The sequence below is a fragment of the Neopelma chrysocephalum genome, unplaced genomic scaffold (assembly GCF_003984885.1).
Source record: "Neopelma chrysocephalum unplaced genomic scaffold, ASM398488v2 Primary Assembly neopelma1_321, whole genome shotgun sequence".
Classification (NCBI taxonomy): Eukaryota; Metazoa; Chordata; class Aves; order Passeriformes; family Pipridae; genus Neopelma; species Neopelma chrysocephalum.
The window spans coordinates 273,112-284,171 of record NW_020897984.1 but is presented as its reverse complement, the minus strand read 5'-3'; the positions used below and the strand labels follow the sequence as shown (position 1 = coordinate 284,171).

The window sequence follows — 11,060 nt, the reverse complement described above, 5'->3', positions numbered from 1 at the left end:
CGGGGCCTGCTCGGGTCGGGGCCTGCTCGGGTCGGGGCCTGCTCGGGGCCGGCTCCCGCACCGGGGGACACCGGCTCAAGAACGAAGCTTTGAAACCTGGTTACGGTGCAGGTGCAGATTTCACTGTCACCAACCGGGAGCTGCAGGTAAAGTTCTGCAGGAAGACGGCTTGTGGCTTCCCCCACCTCGAACAGAGGTGCCCACTGCAGTGGCCCTGTCTCAAAACAACAGGCTTTGCTTTTCCCTTACAGATGACGTAGCTGTCACCACAGACTCGCTCTTCCTGACTGGGGAATGCCCTCCCAGCTTCTTTGCTTTTACCTTAGTCCAGAACCAAAACCTTACCCAGCTTATCCACCTGTAACAGCCATTTAGCTCCAGGACAGGCTGGCAGGGTTTTCAGGAGAGTAACACGGCAGACGGCCCTGCCCTCCACATTAGCCAAACATCCAGCTCATCGTTGTCCAGTCTTATGGCAAAATGCAAAAGCTCTTTATTAAAAAAGCAGAGCAAAACCCAATATAAAAAATCATGAACACAAACCAACCGGTCCACACAGAAACCTTCATTTTCCATTTATCTCCTAAAATATGTACTGCAAGATCATTGTTGTTACCCCAGACCCATTGAAGGAACTCACAGGGGGCTCTCAAGACTAGCCCCTTTCTCCAGTTCAGATTCCCGCAACCCTTCCCTTTCTCCAGGTCACACAAGGACTTGTGCTGTCAGGAGAGGAATCACCTTCTCTCCCTTTATGCTCTTAGAGGCAACTCCTCTGTTTTGAGACAGAAGCATTGCTCCTCTCCAGGGTAAGGCCACAGCACTCAGCTTCAGGGGCCTGGGAACCCATGAGGACAGTTTTGCCATTTGTCATAGTGAAATCAAATCCTGTTGCACATTGGCCACAACATCTTCAGCCAAGGGCTGCAGTTCATAGTGAAGAAGCACAGATGCTGACCCCCAACCACCCACCGGCCCCTTCCTGACAGTCAGTGTTGTAGAAGTTGAACTAGAGCCAAAGCCCAGCTGTCCCACGGGGACATGGAGAGCACTGCACCGCAGCCCCTCTATGCAGCTGTTTCTGTCTATGCTGAACCCAAATCTACTGCCCACCAACACAGCCAGAGCCACAGCAGGGAGGGTAAATGAGCCAGAGAGGGCCCTGTCAGACTTTGCTTCCATCTGTAAGCACTGGGTGAAAAAGCACAGATGTGTAAGATACGGTGTTTCCAGAAGTTTCAGGACCCCATGAACAAAGCAAATGGCTCCTGCCCACAGGGAGCTGTGAACACTGCTGTCACCTTTTATCAGGTTTCACTGTGAACAGCTCTGGCATCCAAACGAATGCTGCAGAAGGACTCTGCCAGGGAACATACAAACCAACCCCCCAGTAGCAACAGGGTTTGCTGACAGGCTGGTGCTGTGTAAAAGGACACAGAAAATACTTTAAACCCTGTGGCAGCTCAGGGGAAGGGTTCCACATCATGCACTCAGACCACGAGCCTGGATGATTGTTTCCTCCTCCCCTTTTTGTGGTCAGGAGGAAGATTTATGAAGAGTGAGAACAATTTTCTGTGTTTGCAAGCCTTTGTGTCATCCCGCTCTGATAAAACTGTCCTGTTTAGGAAGAAGGAGCTGTACCTGAGTTGCTCACCCTCTCCTGACAGCAGGTATTTGGATCCTTTAAGCCACGCTCTCATTTCCTAGAACTGTGGGTTCCAAAGGGGGGTCCCTGCACATATGCCATGATGGCATTTTGCAAGAAACTTGCTCGCTGGGCCTCCTCTTCCCTCACCCTGGAGATCTCGGCCTCTTTCATTCTCAGCTTCTCCAGCAGCAGAGAGACCTCACCCTCTTTGTCCAGCAGTGCTTCACGGTGATTATTTGACAGGGCTGTAAAAGAGCAGCATTAGTAAACAAAATTAAGGTGTCCCTAGAATAAATAAGAACATGTTATAGGCACAGCCACAGGCCATGGAAGTGGGATGGTCAACAAGCACATGAGAGAAGCTGCATGAGACAACATGAGAGGTTTTGCACAGACAGCATGTTACACTTCACTGTGCAGGAAACCCAAACATTTTGCTCGCTGTGCAGCTTTGGGTAGTTATCTGAGTCTTGGTCTCTATAAAATGAGGACAAGAATCCCTGCAAATGCACCAGGATGGAGAGTACAGCTCATAAGTGTACACACAGGCAGGAAGTGCAGGTGTTACTACCTGTAAGCACAGCTCAGTTCCAGGCCCAGTGCAGGGTAACTCAGCATTACCATTCGAGAAGCATGAAAGAATCCATCACCTTTCAGCTGTCTTTCCAGAGCTGCAATCTTCTCTCTCAGCCCATCCTGTGCTGTGCGTTCAGCCTCCAGGTGCCCAATCTGCTCCTGTAATTCCACCTTCAGCTTATTCACTTCTGTCACTTTCTCCTCTTCCTTACTGTTCAGGTCCTGACACACAAAGACAGATCCATGAACAACCAAACAACTTCAACTTGTTCTGTCCCTGTGGTGACCATCTCTACTGCAGTCCAAATTACCTGCTGAAGTTCCTCCAGCCGCCTCCTAAGTCCATCAGCATGCAGGCTCAACTGTTTGGCTCTGGCCTGGGCTTCAGCAACCATTTCTTTTTGCTTAAGGCAGCAGTTCTGAGCTTCATCCCGTGACTCAGTCATCAGCCGCAGCTTCTCTTCTAGGTGTTCAAGTCGTTGCTGCTGTAAGACACAAAGGAAAATGAAAACATCAGTCCCACTCCATTCCTGTGAAGGGATTCTCCCCTTTTTGTTCCTAACACAGTGAACCCTTGGCTGAGTCAACTGGCACTGAAGAACAAGCACGGGACTTGGCCATAACAGACACAGCCCTGCTCCTTGCAGACAGGAATGACCCCAAGCTGCTGCTTCTTGCCAGGGAGGACACTGATGGAGACTGACTCACTGAGAAAGAGGCGGGTCTTGGGCAGATGCACTTGATGCTACCACCAGTCTTCACAACCAATGCTCTTCCTTCACTTCCTTCATATCCCAAATGGCTCTGAAGCACCACTGTGTGCAGCTAAGCAACTGCTGGGTCCCACACATCAGCTTTTCTATGTCTGTAACTCAGTGAAGCATTTTCTTTTGTGATGTTACATATAAGTAACACTCTAATAGGTTTTTTGTGTTTTCCTCATCCCTTGTTCTCTTTCACAGGATATTAACTTCATTGACATTTTCACAAAGTTCAATTCAAACAGGGACTTTATTTGTCCAGCAGCAGTAGCCACCTGAAGAAACTTTTCTGAGTCCAGAGAAACAGGAACACCCCATGAAAGTTGCCATTAAATGGAAGGATCAACATCTGGCTGTTGGCTTCAGAAGCTGGCAACTTAAATGAAACCTGCTTTGACAGTATCCACATCAGTTCTGTTACTACTGGAGACAATTCAAATCACACTTTTCAGGGCTCCTTCTTCAGCAATCACACCATTTGCAGGCCAGTGAAACCCAGAAAGGGGAGTTACATAGCAGTTCCCCAAGACTAAATCATAGGTTAGGCAGCCAAATTGCTTCTTTCACACAGGGGCAGGGCTACAGACAGGTCTTATCCTCACCTCCTCCAAGCGGGCCTGACTCCGGGCTTTCATTAACTCCTCCTCTGCCTGGCCTCGCTCAGCAAGTGCAGCTGCTTTGGCTTGGCTCAGCTCCTGCCACAGAAACATGGAAAATCATTCCAGACAGAGAACCTGCATCACTGCAACACTGACCAGAAAACATTAGCAGCTTCCAGTCGCAGGCTACAACATGACACAGATCTCCCTCTCGCTCAGGGGCAGTGAAAGCAAGTCAGGATGACAAACCTTTCCTTCCCTCAAGACTGCCATCACAATTCAATGAGAATTTCAGTTATACAAGGGCAAGTAATAGGTAAAGCTTTCCAAAACAAGGCAATAGGAGAGGGCAGTGCTGAATGTAGCTGGGAAAATAGATACGGAGAAATATGCTACACTACTTGAGACCACATGGGAAACCCATGAAGTCAAATCTTGGTAAAACTCTCACCATGTTCAATGGAATCCTTATTTCTGTTCAATTTGAATTCAGAAGTTTCTCCTTGGAACTTTCTCCTTCCTTAGTCCAAAGTGGTAAAAATAATTTCAACTGGTATACTGCTCTTTTCTGTTCTTCTCTAGACCACATGACAATCTTTACAGAGGTGAGCAATGGAAGACTCCACAAAGCTCCCCTGGCAGCCTGCTCTTCGCACTGCTACATGAGTGTTCAAACATGCCTGCAGCATCCTTTCTCACCTCCTCCAGAGATATCCTGATGGTCTCCAGCCTCTGGATCCTGTCCTGCATGGAACGTTCACTGGCCTCAATGTGCTGTGTCATATGATCCACCTGCAAAGCAGCAAACAATGACCTCCAGTGGTACCCGCATGTCAGGACCAAAGAAAGACTAACCTCGGGATGCTGCAGAAACCCCATCCTTACCTCTTTTACCCGAAGGGATTCCATGTCTTCAAGGCTTTGTTTAAATCTTCTCTTCTCCATTTCCAGACGTTCTGCAAATCAAAAGCAGGCATATCACAATTCTGGCATTCCTGCCAAGCAGGCTGTATTCATACTTTATCACACACATTGCTGCCCTTCCTCTGTGACTGCCCTGTGCCATTGACTCATGAACAGTGATCCCAACCACAGGTGTCCACTAGTTGTTTCTGCTCCTCCACTCACCCTCAGCCTGCACAGCCCGAAGTTTCAGCTCTGCAGTTGTGTTGGCCAAGTCATGTTTTACCTGGAACAGCTGATCCTGCTGAACTTTGCACTTCCTCTCCAACTCATCCACCTACAAGAAAATTACCACCACAAAGGATTTTCTTTTCCTATTAGCAGAAAAAGTTGGCTGTACAGGACAATGAGTAGAGACACAACCAAGGATCAAAGCAGAAAACATACAGACAGAGCAGAAGTTATATATGTCCAAGTCCGCCTTCTCAGCCTTGGACTTAAGTTTCCTACCTGGTTTCTCAGCAGCAGATTTTTCTCACTGGCAGCAGACAAGTCATGCAAAAGCTTGCCTTCCCGATCAGCACTTTCCTGTGAACAAAATCAAAATTAAAAACCTGTACTCACCTTAGTTCTTGCACTATCAACCTATGCCAACCAACACCACACCCAGTCAAATGCAACCTACCCCATAAACACCATGGCTCCTCTTCATAGCTAGCACTCACCTATCTAATTTACACAAGAATTTTTGTCATGGTGGCTTTAGTGAACTCACTAGTAGTAAAAAATCACACTTCTCTCTCCCTTGCAGCATCCCCCAAATCTACACAACCAACTTATGACCTGGAGCCTTGCCCTCAAACCTAACTGGGACTTATCCAGCTCACCTGTTTTTGTTGCTGGAGCTCCCTAAAGTGGCACTCAGCCACACTGGTTTGTTCCTGTTTCATGGCATTCAGAAGCTCTCCCAAGTTGTGCACCTTCTGCTCAGACAGAGCCAGGGCAGCTTCAGTCATCTGCAGCCTATAAAGAGAAACACTTCCTGGAGTCTTTTCCAAGGCAGACACTGCAGCGAGATCTCCACGCCAGCTGGTACATCCAGCACCTATCTGGCAGTGGATGAAATCAAGCTGAGGCAATTTTTGTCCCTAGGAAAAGGACACCACTGACCTCTGTACCCAGCAGCATCTGCAAACAGTGACCTGGGACTTCTCAGGGCCCAGTGTTCTGGTGCCCATTGCATTTTCCACGTGTTGTTTTCTGTGAGCCATTTTCCCTGCCCAGACCCCTCCAGAATTTGCTCTCACAGAACAAAGCTGGCTATTTTATACCACTGCAAGATTGTTTAAAATTAGGGACAGAATTTTAAATGTGAGTAGCAGAAGCCATTTGCTTAATCTGTCCATGAGAGGGACATGTCCACACCAGGGCATGGCACAATAAAACTGCTTCTACCTGGCATAACTGAATTAGCCTGGCTCAGGAGTGTTTGAAGTCTAACCACTGTCATGTGCATATGACTCTGCACAACCTAGCACTGCTTTTGGGAAGCTCCACCCCACTGTTCCTAGGCCAGGCTCCTTCATATCTGCAGTGGTTCTCAGAGAACACTGCCAGGGGAAGCAGGTACAGCCTCCTGCCAGGCTGTAAACCATGCAAGGAACAAGCCCCCATCCCCTCTGCACAATCACTTTTCTTCCTTTTCACTCTCTGTAATTCACTTGCTCGTACACCAATGCACTGTAATTTTACTTAAAAGCTGGCTAAATATCTAATGTGGCCAACTCAAAGTCATGATCTGACCCTAATTTCTGGGTATTACTGCAGAACTAAGCAAAACAGTAAACCAGTACTCTACAAGGTTATCCCCCTTCTTAGCAGCTCTGCTCAGTACTGTGTATACAGCACAGACAATGGGAAGGAGAAGGTTTTCCTCCTCCATACTTGGCTTTCAGTGAATTCATGATGGAGTGCTGCTCATCCAATGCTTCCTGCAGTTGGCTGACTCGTGCTGCAGACACTCTGCATTTCGGAGACAAAAAAAAGAAAGAAAACAAAAAGGTGGGTAATTTCTCACAGGAAATGGGAGAGGGCTCAATTCTGCCATCGAAGAACAGAAAGCATTTAGAAATCCAACCCACCTCTCACTCTTGGCTTTTTCTTCTTTCTGCTTGTCTACAGTGTCCATTAAATCCAAGAACTGTGAACAGGGCAAAATTCAGGGAGAAGATGAACTGCATCAGCTTAAAACAGGTACACTTCTCATGCTTCTCTTCCCAGAAACAGCTGAAGACAGGTCAAGCTACTATTAGAAGCAAACTGGAGGTCTGATGCATTTATTAGCACATCTGAATGAGATTATCAGCTATAGGGACTCTGCACCCTGCGGTGCCAGAAGGAAAACAGACTCAGATCTCTAGGTTTATACCACTTGGAAAATATCAAAGTAGCTGCAAAAGAACTGAAAAGTATGAATATGGGTAAAAAAAAATTCACCACAACTCCTGCAGAATCCAGAGTGAATATGTTCAGCAGGGATGTGTCCATCCCCATACTTGTCATTTGATTTGATTCCCGGTACATGTAGCTCAGAGGAAGGACCCAATGTACTCAACCATGCTGTGTGCCTGCCCATAAAGATGCACGTGCAACTTCAGGTGCACAATATTACTGTCACTGAGTGTTCTGTGGGGCTCCAAGGGAAAGCAAAGGATTCCAGCTGCCCTATTTGAACTGCTGACACGTAAGATTGCTGACCTGCTTGTTCTTCTCATCCTTCAGATTCAAAACCTCCTTGTTGAGGATGTGCACTTGGTTCTGGGCCTCACTCAGGATAGCCTCACGGTCTTGGTTGTGATCCAAGGCTTGTTCTGATGCAGAGAGCAGGAGAGCATGCACAAGTTTCTAAAGCAACAGAACAGCAAGCACTGCTGGAAGAAACAGCACTCGGGATGACACCTGGCTATCAGAAGCACCAGGACAGCTTCCCTTCTCAGGCTGGCCCTTGTAGAGACCTCTCACCTTACACCACCAGGTGGGATGAGATCTAAGAGAGCACTGTGTATTGGGTAATCAATACCCCAGCGATAGGAAAGCTGTTCAACTCTGCTGTGGGCAGGACAACAAGAGCCCGCATAAGCCACATCAAAACTTGGCTACTCAGAGGTAAACCAATCTCAAGTTCTCCCACATTCACATGGCACAGTAATCTCTGACTCAATCCAAATTATTTTTTTGCTCTTGCTAGTGAGAGTGACACTTCCAACTTGACCAGCTGTCACTAAAGGACAAGAGGAAGCGATGTTGGGCTTCCTGTAGAAATGCTGTTGAGAAAGGGAAGAAAGGAGGAATAGCTCTCTTCTGGAGCAGCAAGTGCCCTATTTCTCTCAAGTGCTGAAGTGGGAAAGGAGTTAGTGACTCATTACTGCACAACACATCATACTTACCCACAGCTTTCAGGATGTCACCAGGAACATTGTTCCCTGCCAGCTCCAGCCTCTTCAGCGACTTGTTTCTGTGCAGGCAGTTCAGCAAAGCTCGGCCACCCAGAAGCCCAATATTATTCCATCGCAAATCTATACACAAAGCAAACTTTCACCATGGTAGTCACACATCTGCTGAAAAACACAAGGCCCAAGAAAACTCCACGCTCTTTATACATCTACAAGTGTGGCTAACTAATCCCAGATGGTCTTAGCATAAACACAGGTGAACACTGTCTCCCCTTTCAAGATGAATGAGAAGGAGGGAAAGTAACAGACAAAGCAGGAAAGGCAGATATATCTTTTTTAAAGTGCAGAAAGCCACTACAGTTCAAAATCTATGCAAGTCTGCCTCTTGTGAGCCTTCCTTCTACAGCCAAAATCTCCGGATGAGAAAGAACTCGCAACAAAAGCCATGTTCTCCTGAAGGAAATTCCAGCAAAATTCCATATAAGGACAAAGCAAGTGTGAAGTAAGTCTCAGAGTCTGTCACGAGGCGTGCCAACAGCATCTACAGATAGGAATGAACACACTCCCTCCTCTGCTAAGGGCTGTTCTGCTCCAACTACACAATTCTTCAGCTGCGGGTTTGGATCCAGAGATTCCAACTACAGTTGCCATTCTCCAAAGACCATGGGGTTGCGACCTTTCCCTGCACAAGGACAGCAATGCACTCCAGACCAACAGGAACTGGGAACGACACCAACCAGCTGGCAGAAGTCAGGGCAGCCTGCAAGGAACCTGAAGATATATATGTGCGTGTGTGCATGCGTAATGTACGTGGGCAAAGAACTCTTACCCAGCTCCTGAAGACTGGCATTTTGTGTCAGTGCCACGGCCAGCTCTCCAGCCCCTTGATGGTTAATCTGGTTATTGCGCAGATCCAGCTGCTGGAGAAAGTTGTTTGCTCCCAGTCCTTGGCAGAAAAAGGAGAAGCCTTCCTCCCACATGCCAAGGCTGTTCCACTCTAAGGTTAGGCTAGGAAAATAAGACAGGATTGGAGTTTGTGGAGTAAATGGACAGCTGCATAAGCTTGAATGATATGTGGATCATGGTACCCAGTCAAACACCCAGCTCCAACAACAGACTTGGTTTCAGAGAGCAGGATGCTGCCACGACCTGGCATCCCTTGAAAGGGCACCTCCAGTTCTCACTCCTTCACCTCTCCCACCCCTCACAAGAAATTGTACCACTTGATGTTCCTCCTACCCCAATAAAAAACACCCTCAGCCCTTTTCAACTGTTGTGCTCCATCTAACAGGAATAACACAAAGAAAGGTAGACATAATTTTTTTACCTCCGGATGGATTTGTTCTGCCTAAGAAGTTTCCCCAAAGCCTCGGCTCCCACAGTTCGTAGGTTATTTCCCTGAAACAGAAGTCCCAGGTGATGAGTAGGCTACATCTGTCCCAGTCCGCCTACCCCATCAAACACCACCAGGTGCACCCCAGCTGTAGAGCCAATTTCAGTTGGACGAAAATAGTCCAACCACCATTTGTTTCACGTATCAGTCACCTTTCCACAAAATTAAAAGCCCTGAAGGAACAGTGGATCCATACACACCTCTGCTCTTGTGAGGCACCATGACCAAGAGCTTGCAAAAAATCACAGGATAGCACAGGATCATCATGGACCACAATGGGACAGAAAATGGTGATTCTAGATAAGCAGAACCATTTCAATATACTTCATTATAAAGGGCTCGGTCAGCACTAGCACAAATGAGAAAGAAAGGTGTGACACAGTTTGCGACTGTATATTCAAGGGAATACCTGTATGTCAGAGGAATACAGACAGAAGGTCACTCTCAGTAGAGTGACCATCACACCTGAAGGCAGATGCCCAGTGCCAAGGCCAGGCTAGCTGGAAGGCATTGCCAGCTGGACAAATTCTACAGAAGCACAAGTCAAACAGATAGTAACTCACTGATCAATACAGAGACACAAAGAAACCCCTACATATGCCTCATCTGACCAAGCAGCAATGGACAAAAGATACATAGCTATAACTTCCTATCAAAACAGAGTAACCGAATAAAAATGGATAAATAAGATCTGCAAAGTAACTTTGGAACGTTGTGACATGTTGTTAAGGACACAAGGAACAAGTCACTTGAGAACAAAATCCTTACAGAAGTATGCATCTTTCTGAACAATCCTGCACCAGAACTGTCCAGTTCTAACTCTGACTAAGCCTGTGCTCCTTTTTCCTCGTCCACCACTTTGTCCTAATTCTATTCGAACAGACTCACCTTCAGATCCAAAGATTTGACTGTGGTGTTGGAGCAAAGACCGTGCAACAGAAGTTTTACACCTGAGTGGGGAAAAAAAAGAGCTGTTTATTTCATTCGTGGAACCCTTTGCCCGAGCCGAGAGTGTATCGTCCTGTCAGACAGGCAGCTCAGGAGACGTGGCTTCGAGAAATGAATGACTTGGTAAACGACCACTGCTGCTGGAAAGCGTGAGCCTGAGTTTTTGGGGCAGGAGACAGTTTACACAGCCTCAAAGAGGTGTCTGGGCAGAGCTCGGCACCTCAGCTTGTTCACCTGCGTGACCCGGCCCCGAGATCAGCCCACGAGAGGCCCCGCGGCCACAGCTGTGCTGCCCCGGGAGCGCCCTCACCGCCGGCGGCTTTAACCAGCCGGATCGTCCCTTCCGTCCACGGCCAACAACAGCAGAGCCGCCTTCGAAGAGGGATGGAACCGAGGGGTGCTTGACCACCCACACTGTCACAGACCGGGCACCTTCACCGCCCCGCCGCCGGCAGAGCGCGGAGCCGGGCCCGTTCCGCCGGCCCGGCCTGAGGGGGCGGCGGGGGCACCCCCGACCCGAGCCCCGCGCGCACCTTCCTCGCTCAGGCCGCAGTCGCCGAGCGCCAGCGCGGAGAAGGGCGCGGCCCCGGGCAGCAGCCGGCCCAGGGCCCCGCAAGTCTGCAGCGACAGGCTCTGCGCCGTCAGGTCCAGGCGGGCCCGCGCCCCGCCGGGCTCCCGCAGCCGCCGCAGCACGGCCTCCTGCGGGGCCGCGCCCGCCGCCGCGCACAGCCGCGCGTACTCCCGGCGGAAGCGCTCCATGGCCGCGGCCCCGCCGGAACC

General features: G+C 48.8%; 1 protein-coding gene across 2 annotated transcripts; it reads right to left on the bottom strand.

Moving 5' to 3' along the window:
* Positions 1-470: 470 nt before the first annotated feature.
* Positions 471-11,059, bottom strand: LRRC45 (leucine rich repeat containing 45). 2 transcript variants are annotated; one of them, XM_027705238.1, is made up of 17 exons: positions 10,814-11,059; positions 10,221-10,282; positions 9,267-9,337; positions 8,769-8,947; positions 7,934-8,062; positions 7,245-7,357; positions 6,629-6,687; positions 6,432-6,509; positions 5,375-5,510; positions 4,998-5,075; positions 4,713-4,824; positions 4,470-4,540; positions 4,284-4,376; positions 3,588-3,680; positions 2,536-2,709; positions 2,299-2,446; positions 471-1,893 (listed from the first exon to the last, which is right to left on the bottom strand). In XM_027705238.1, the coding sequence occupies exons 1-17, from the start codon at positions 11,037-11,039 to the stop codon at positions 1,697-1,699; spliced, it is 2,019 nt and encodes a 672-aa protein (XP_027561039.1). In that variant the 5' UTR covers positions 11,040-11,059; the 3' UTR covers positions 471-1,696. The 2 variants fall into 2 exon arrangements, with proteins under 2 accessions (XP_027561039.1, XP_027561040.1); XM_027705239.1 differs by lacking the exon at positions 10,814-11,059 and adding an exon at positions 9,533-9,628 and having other exon boundaries at positions 10,221-10,666.
* Between the last annotated feature and the right edge of the window lies 1 nt (position 11,060).

Coding starts and splice junctions, on each gene's coding strand:
- LRRC45 (XM_027705238.1), bottom strand. CDS start 11,039: ATGGAGCGCTTCCGCCGGGAGTACGCGCGGCTGTGCGCGGCGGCGGGC. Junction 8,063..8,768: donor TGCCAGTCTTCAGGAGCTGG/GTAAGAGTTCTT, acceptor CTTTGTGTATAG/ATTTGCGATGGAATAATATT. Junction 6,510..6,628: donor GAAAAAGCCAAGAGTGAGAG/GTGGGTTGGATT, acceptor TCCGAAATGCAG/AGTGTCTGCAGCACGAGTCA.